Below are 9,312 nucleotides of genomic sequence, written 5' to 3'. Positions count from 1 at the left end.
ATGGGTATTTTTTAATGTAGTCCTAATACACCTTTCCCGATAATATCTGTCCTGAAATATATCTACCCTAATAACAAACGTATCTATCCTAATACCAATAATGTATCTGTCCCTAAAACATGTCTTCTATTCTAAACAGTACAGACCTCTCTTGCTATCAACCAATTTCTTATGAACTCTAAAGACTGTTTTTTCAACAGTACTATTTTACCATTTCTAAAGATCTGCAAATAAAGAATATTTTCCCTTGGATCATTCAATTCTCCCTTCCCTCCATCTTTTTTATTTTTTATTTTTTAAGTCCAATCTTTATCGTTTCCATTATTTTCTAGTGTTTTCAGCTCTCAAATCATAGACAGAAGAATTTCTGGAACAAAACTCTATTTGCAAGCCAGACTACAGTTAGTTGATAATCAGGTTATTTTTATCAGTTAACAATAATCTCCACTGAAGACGGCTGTAGTGCTTTTTTCTGGTTTGAAATATATTTTTTACGTCTCACCTTTGGGTGGCTCTCTGTCCACTAGCCCTTTTGGAAGTAACTCTTCATTATCCACTTTTATATATCCACACACTTTTGGAGACTGCAAACGTGAAACATTCTTGATGTCATCAGATTTATAAACAAGCATTCTTTTGTCTTGAGTATTGTTAATAAATCTCCAAAGTGGCTAAAACAGAAAATATAGACGACTGAGATGGAAAAAAATAAGAATTCCCAAATATTAAATTCTTCCAGCATCTTTTCATTATTCTTGGATAGCATTCAATTCTAGGAGAAATAAACTGACGAGTCATTTTCTAGGAAGTCATTTTAATTTTTATCATATGGAGTTTCTATGATGGTAAATAAATGCATGTATTATTTACTTTTATCTGTCTATGCAGAAAGTATTAATTTGTCCAAGTTATGAAATATTTTTGGAGGTCCAGAATAGAAAACGGATATCCTTTTTCAGTCATTTATTCAAAAACATTCATGTAACGCCTACTGTTTGCTAGCCCTGTTCTAGTTGAGAAAGAGCAGTGAGCGTTCGACAAAAAGAGGCTTCTTGTGGCACTTTCATTCCAGTTTCCTTAAGAGTCAGGTATCTGTCACCTTTTTGCCATTCCAGGCTTCATTAACAGCAAAGAACAAAACCATTCGAGAAGGCTGAAAACACGCAACAGAATGCCTGAAGCTTATTATTGATTTCAGGGAAAACAGTGTTTAAAAATCTGCATTTACGGTATTACAAGAGCACAGTAAATCATAACTAACTTACTCCCACAGTTTAAACCCAAGTCAAAAAGGATGTTTTTATTTTTTGAAAACAAAGTTCTCCATAAGTACACTGGTCCCACCAGAACCAGGAACTGGTGGAAAATGTACCAAAAAAAAGTGTGTGTGCGTGAGTGTGTGTGATTGTCTGTATAGAGAGAGAGTGCACACTACAAATAAGCCAAAACCACAATGAGACACCGGTTCATACCCACTAGATGGCTGTAATTAAAAAGACAGATAATAACAAGTACTGGTGAGGGATGTGGAGAAATCGAAACCCTCATATACCACTAGTGAAAAAAGTAAAATGGTGCAGCCACTTTGGAAATCAACTTGACAGTTAAACACAGAGTTACTATGACTCAGAAATCTCATCCCTAGTATATACCCAAGAGAAATGAAAACATATGCCATACAAAAACTTGTAAACAAATGTTCACAGTAACATTATTTGTAATAGTCAAAAACTGGGAACAACCCAATGTCCACTGATGAATTGGATAAACAAAATGGGGCATCTCCATACAATGAAATATTGTCCGACAATAAAAAGGAATGAAGGGCCTGATGTCACACAGATGAACCTTGAAACCATTATGAAAAGGACGCAAAAGTAGAGTCACAAAAGGACAAAAATCGTATGATCCCACTTAGTAAAACAACAAAAAAAGAGAGGGGGCGGGGAATGAAGTACTAATCAATGCTACAACATGGATGAACTTCGAAAACACTGCTGAAGTTGGTTACCAAAAAAAAAAAAACCTATTGTATGATTCCATTTATATGAAATGTTTAGAATATGCAAATCTAGAGAAGGACAGCAGATTAGTGGTTGCCTAGGGCTAAACGAAAGGATCCCTGGTGGCGCAACAGTTAAAGCACTCAGCTGCTAACTGAAAGGTTGGTGGTTTGAACCCACCAGCGGCTCTGCGGGAGAAGACCTGGCAATCTGCTCCCGTAAAGATTATAGCCTGAAAAACCCTATGGGGCAGTTCTACTCTGTCACATGAGGTCACTTATTAGTCGAAAATTGACTTAACAGCACCTAACAACAACGTGGCTAAAGGAGTTGGGGGAAAAATTGGGGGAAAACGGGATAACAGCTAACGGGTACTGGGTTTCTGAAAATGTTCTAAAATTGTGGTGATGACTTGTACAACTCTGTGAATGTACTGAAAACCACTGCACTGTACACTTTAAATGGGTGAACTGTATGTTATGTGAATTATCTCAAAGCCGTTAAGTGTATATGTATATGTGTGTATATATATGTATACAAAGAGAAAAAAGATCACCTTGAGTTCTTCTCTCATAATCCATGCATGAGGTAGATATATGAATGGTTACAGAATCTCAGGGTTAATCCAAAAAAACAAACTCATTGCCGTTAAGTCGGTTTCGACTCACAGCAACCCTATAGGACAGAGTAGAACTGCCCCGTAGGGCTTCCAAGGAGCAGCTGGTGGATTCAAACTGCTGATCTGTTGGATAGCAGCTGAGCTCTTTAACCACTATGCCACCAGGGCTCCATCTCAGGGCTAACAGAGACTTCAAAAAGTTAACTAGCCCAACTCCTAGGCTGTGGGAATCTTCTGTATTTAATAAAGCTCACTTGTCCTATATAGAAAAATTTTATCTTTTAGATCAAATATTTCTAAATTGATATTCATAATTTCCTAATAGAGCCAGTCTGGCACAGAATAAGACAGCAGGCTTTGGGATCAAAGAGAGCTGGGTTCAAACTTCAACTCTGCCCCACTAACTGTGCCTTGAACAATCGACTTAATGCATTGGAGCACAACCTCTTTCATTAGGTAAAGTAGTGATTACAACTGGCTTGAAGATAACCTAAGATAATGAATCCAGTTACATATTAGGATTTCCAAAAAGGTAGCTGGTTATTACTATTACTGATAAAAGTTAATTTTACTATTACCACCATTATTAATAAGTTGTTAGGGAAAAAAATAACCTACCGAATAACTAAATACAAGGCAGGAATCTTGACTGGATCCTGGATTGAAAAACCAAAAAATCTACAAAGGAGATTTTGAAGACAACTGGAGTTTTTGACAAGGAGCACTGGTGGCGCAGTGGTTAAGCACCTGGCTGCTAACCAAGAAGTGGTGGTTCAAACTTACCAGCCCCTCCACAGGAGAAAGATGTAACAGTCTGCTTCTGTAAAGACTATAGCCTTGGAAACCCTATGGGGCTTATGGGGCAGTTCTAACCTGTCCTATCGAGTCTCTATGAGTCAGAATCGACTTGATGGCAATGGGTTTGGTTTTTTTTGGTGATGTTATTCACATAAATAGTAAGCTATGGTAAAATCAGTGATGGTTTAAAATATTTAATGGTGTTGGGTTAAAAACAAGACATATACACTTTCCTGCCAGCTTGGTCTTGATTTCTACTGCTAGTAGTTCACTGGAAGAGAGGCCGGAGTGTGAGCTTCTCACGGTTTCCTTCTTAACTTCTAAGACTAGGAACTACCACCTTTTATTGATCCTGAAGTTCTACAGCATCCAGAAGGGAAAGGGAAAAATAAGACTGTGCCTTCATCTTTGAGAATATTTATACTTAAGAGTAGGATTATTAGAGAAAGAATAAAGAAAAAATGAGTCAGGAGGTGACGAAAGATTTTTCTTCCTATTAATCCCCTCGCACGTGACTTTCTCTCATTTATGGTACTTAGAAATACTGGTTGCATTTTACGATAGCTTCCTAGATATGTATTTTTTTTAAATCATCTGTTTTCCTGATGAACATAGCAACTTTAAATATAAGAAGAAAAGAAATAAGCATAATTAATTTTCACTTCTGCCATCCTAAAACCAGTGAGAAATGGCTTTTTAAAAAATCAGAGAGATAGGATATTGGAAAAAAACAATTCATGTGTACATTTACCTCTATATTATATTCTGCCCCGTCTGTGTTGATTCTTATTGTCACATCATCATCTCCTATGTGGGCTAGAACCCTAGAGTCAGGCTCACCTTAATAGGAAAAATAAGTAATTTTCATTATTAAAAAACATTTACATTGAATAATATTCATCAGTGTTAGGAAAATCAACCAAACCCTTCGTATGAGTGGACTTCACCTAAGTACTGTGAGAGACTTGCAGCCAAGAAAAAAAGGCCCCATAAAGACACTAGATAATTCTCACCTTCCAAGAGGTAGCCTCAACGCTAATAACTGAAACCTCTCTCTTTCCCTTAAGCCTCTTCCAACAATTATCTATAGTGTGCCATAAAACAAAATAAAGAGAACTGTAGATTTTCTTCTGGAATAAGTTTACCTACTTTTGGAGTAAGGGAGAACTAAGAGGAGGCAGAAAGCATGATTTGGCAGGGTCTTGAACTATACTATTTGCAGATTTCAATGCTATTTTTTTTCCTATTGCAGAAAAAGTTCAAAAAGTAAGTTGCAAGTGCTTATTTGATATATTTTCTCAAACAAACACATGATAAGATCATAAATTAAATGATTTTATCTCCTAGCTTCCCCATGTAAAATCTCTTAAGGGAGGCCTACGATCACTGGGCTGGAGACAGAAAATTCTTATCACTTGAGAGCAAACTGACTGTAGTCATTGAAATAGCCAGCTAGTATGACACACTAGCTAATACTCATTCCCCCGCTTTGAATGTCTGTGCTCAGATAAATAGTTTAAATAGCTCAAATAACACTGTCAAACAGCAGTTCTTGGACAGACCTTCCTTTTTGTCCCCAACAAAGAATACACAATCAAGTTAGAGCTGGACATCTAACACTGAGATACAAGGGCAAATAAACAAAATCCGTACTAACCAACCACATGTCCGCTGAAGAAGTCCTGCCATTTTACTGCATATTCGCTTTCATTTTTACCATCTACCACCACTACTTTGAAATTCTGTGAGAAGCGTTCAGTACTTGATGTCAAGTATAACTTAAAATGCCTGAAACAGAATATATTCGCATTTTAGTATAAACACATAAAATATAACCCTAATTTTCATTTAATTAAACTTTCTTAAAAAGTCAGACGAGCTGAAATTAGTAAAATACTATGCAAGTTATAACTGCTGTTTTGCTAGGTACTTAGAATAATACATCTCCAGTAAAGACAAAGAGACTAAAACTATGGTAAGAATAATTTGTTTAGCTGTAAAAACTTGGCAGACCAAGAGAAATATTACGGGGGAAAAAGATCCAAAGAGCTTATGTACTCATCTTTCCTGGAGACCTTGAAGAATAAAGAAACACATCTGGGTAGTTTAAGTTAGGAGTTCAGCTTGTCTTAAAAATTTATTAAAGACTAATATTATTAGATACCATTTACCGAGCACCTACTCAGCGCTAGTATCTCCACTTCACACAAGTAAAAACTGAAGCTTGGAGGTTAGGTTAATCAGCATACTTAAGATTACATAGCCAGTAACTGGTGAAATTGGAACTAGAACTCAGGGTTTATTTCAAAACCCTGCACTATGCTGCTTCTAGCACTCAAGGTCTATATTCTATGAGAAAATTCTTACTGCTGTGCAAAAGTAATAAATGCTAATTTCTATATTTAAAAGCACTCATGTTTTTTCCTCAGTCTCAGAAGAACTTACCTTGAAAAACCTACCATAAGGAAAATAAATACAAGGTATCTAACACAGACATTAAAATATACACTCCAGTTCTTTAGCTTGCTTAATATTCTCTTGTTTTCTACAAGTTTCAGTCCTGACATAAAAACTGGGAGCGGCGAGGAAGAATTTTTTAGTTCTTACAAGGCCCCCTTAAAGTGCCCATGAACACCAAAGACAAAGAAAGGTATGTTATTCATCTCAGCCACATGAATAAATTTTGTCAGCTGTGGTGTTAAAAATATGAAATGTTACTTCCCATGGGTTTGCATGAGTCTTTAAACTGCCAGGAAGAATCTAGACTGAGACTGTCTCCATGGCAACAAATATTTTAACTTCTTGAGCATAACGAGGTAATTTGTTTACTTGTGGTTTTTTAATGGTCACAAGGAAAGAGAGAGAATAGAACATTATTTCATAAAACCTAGGAGCATTTTCTCCTGCTATTCTAAATGTATCTTCCCACACATTCACAGCTATGAATTTGTTCCCTTCAGTTATGCTGAGAACTTTGAAAAGAAAGAAAAGCAACCCTGTTATAACAAAATGCCTTATTATTTAATTTTAGGGCTCTTTATGAGTTTTGATATTACTTTTAATGTTCTTTCCAGATAAACCAACGGAATTGCATTGTTCATTTTCTACATTAAGAATCTATAATAAAGATAAAGGCCAAGCAATGATAAAATTTAAGTTTTTTGAATTCCCAATCTTAGCCTTTGAGCCATAAAACCTCCAACAAGATTTGTCAGACAGAATTTATATTTTATCCTCTCAAAATTATGTAACATCATTTACATATAGATTTCCTTCAGCATCCTCGTACAAGTAGTCCCCAACTTATGATGAGTTTCATTCCCTTGACTCTGCCCTAAGTTATGACATAAGTCAAATACCTCATTTTTTTTTTTAGTTTTCATTATTATTGTCTTTTATTACAAGTATCTTTATAAATCTGATCTTTGTCTTTGGAGGCTGGTACAAGAATGATTAACATCAGCAAATTACGCGAGGCAACACTGTATGTAGTACACATTACTAATGATTTAAGATGTATGAAAAAGAAGAAGAACGGACAGTTGTTAAGTGCAGTTCGTCATGATTCCAATACGTTGTAAACTGGGAACTACCTGTAGAGCTTTCTGACTTTTTGTTCAAGGATTTACCGTAACTACAGACTGCTGCTAACCAGTCTGATTAACATTATTTTCATATCAATTTTTAATGGTTCATTTAGCTGGGTATATTATTTTCATTTCTTTATCAGTTGGGCCCTCCTTAAATAATCTAAGAAATTTCACTTTTAGGAGGAACACTTAACTTAAAAAAAAAAAGATTCTGATAACATCATTGAAAATACCAAAACAGTATTTTAACTTTTTCATTACCTCAAAATAACAGCATTTACTGATTTATAACAAAGAGGAAATTTAATTTCTAAGGTAAATTTTAAACAGTTTCATTTTTTTCATAAAATTACTTTATCACATACTCTGTCAGTATTTCCATGCTTTATCTACTAACAGTCTATCTAAACTCAATTTTATGATCTTAGTTTACATTATTTTGTCTTCCACTACTATTCAAAGATGATGTTCTTATTGTAACATCATCGTCTCCTATGTGGGCTAGAACCCTAGAGTCAGGCTCATCTTAAACAGAAAAATAATTTTCTATGAGTTTCAGTCCTGACATAAAACTGGGAGTGCCACCCTGAGCTACATCAATTCCTTACAGTCTGAGCAAACCAAAACTGGGAAAGTTAATCTTTTACAGAATTTTCTTATTTACAATTGCCATCACGTAATACATGGCTTCATATAGGCAAGTTCAACCCTGGTACAAACTGATCATTCAGAGTACCTCATTTTTTCCCCCCTTTTAAGCTTTAATAACACAATATAACAGAAAGGAAAAGGTGTGAGCTTTGGAGTATGACAAACATGACTCAAATCCTGCCTCCACCACTTATTAACTATTTGACCCTGGCCTTAACTTCTGAGCCTAAGGATCCTCATCTACAAATGGAAATATACCACCTACTAACTGAATGGTTTTGGAGATTAAAGTACCTGATACAAATTTCTCATACACTGTTAGATATATTTCCCATTAAACAATTAAGATGGAAACTGTAAAATAAATTACAAACTTCCGTTTCCTTAAACAGAGAGAAGACAGTATGTTAATAATGATTAACATTTTCTTAATGAATCAATGTCATCTATAAAACATGAAACTAAAATATGTAAGGCTATGGAAGTATATGGCCCATAGCAAGGATTCTATAGGTCACTTCAAATGTAATTTTAAAGGAAACCCAGAAAGCTAAATTTTGAGTTTATATCATCATTTTATAGTTGCCACATCCCCCTTCCCTTGCTTCTATTCATTTCTTGATACTATATCCACTCCACCAACTGCCCTACCCAGTGTAGTGGAAATAACACAAGTTTTAGAGTCAGACCTGTGTTCAAATCCTATATCTGCCATTTACTAGCTGAGTGACCTTGAGCAAGTTACCTAGCCTCTGTGAGCCTCAATTTTTTTATTTTCAGAAAGGAAGTAACAAAAACTTCTATGCAGAGTGTGTTGATAATTAGAGATAATACATGCAAAGTGCCTAGTGAAGTAAATTATACAAAATAAGCATCTCAAAAACTATACATGCTATTATTATTATTATTGTTGTTAACCTCTCTGCTCAAATTTGCTATAGGTTGGGAGCTAGACAACTAATATTCTAATAATTTTGACATAAAATCTAGCAGAAAGAAGTTATTCAAAAACAATATGATGATGGTAATAACTAAGTAATAAAAATAGTCAAAAATACTTGCAAAACATACCAGTAACACATGTGATTATGGATCAATTTCTTTAATATACTAAGTATTACTACAATTCAAAAACCAAAGAGATAAACCCAACAGAAAAATTGTCAAAGGATATGTGAAAAGGCAGTTCACAGAAAAATAAAACAACTGACTTATAAACATATGGAAAGATACTCAATCTCATGCAAAATGAAAATCAAAACAGCCATGAGATACCATTCCCTCTCAGAGAAGCAAAAGTTGAGGTTAGTAAAACCTAGCACTGGAAAGGTTAACAGGAAACAGGTAAACTCATATACTGGTACTGGAAGAATAAAATGATTTAATCTCTTTGGAAGGAAATGTGGCAATATCTAAAAACGTTTATAACATGCACAGCCTCAAACCAGTAATTTTCCTTATGGCATGTATCCTATCAAGAAGGTATATTTACAAAGATATTTACTGGTGCATTGTTATAGCCGCCCCTCCTCCCAAAAAAAAAAATCACTGTGGTTAAACAATATCCATGCATAGGGTAGTACTCAAATAAACTATAACAATTCTATGCAATGAAACATTTACACAGCTGTTAAAAATGAAGCAAATCTAT

At 34.9% G+C, this 9,312-nt stretch overlaps 1 protein-coding gene across 2 annotated transcripts in view; it reads right to left on the bottom strand.

Moving 5' to 3' along the window:
- Nucleotides 1-9,312, bottom strand: part of ADAM17 (ADAM metallopeptidase domain 17) — a 57,375-nt gene that overhangs the window by 36,712 nt on the left and 11,351 nt on the right. For both annotated transcript variants that reach the window (XM_004373071.2, XM_023728266.1), the window contains exons 3-5: nt 5,078-5,208; nt 4,172-4,260; nt 503-671 (exon numbers count right to left, since the gene is read on the bottom strand). In XM_004373071.2, the coding sequence (XP_004373128.1) occupies nt 503-671; nt 4,172-4,260; nt 5,078-5,208 (389 nt within the window). The remainder of the gene's footprint in view (nt 1-502; nt 672-4,171; nt 4,261-5,077; nt 5,209-9,312) is intronic.

This window comes from Trichechus manatus, unplaced genomic scaffold (assembly GCF_000243295.1).
Source record: "Trichechus manatus latirostris isolate Lorelei unplaced genomic scaffold, TriManLat1.0 scaffold00023, whole genome shotgun sequence".
Lineage (NCBI taxonomy): Eukaryota > Metazoa > Chordata > Mammalia > Sirenia > Trichechidae > Trichechus > Trichechus manatus.
This window is presented reverse-complemented; position numbering and strand designations above follow the sequence as displayed.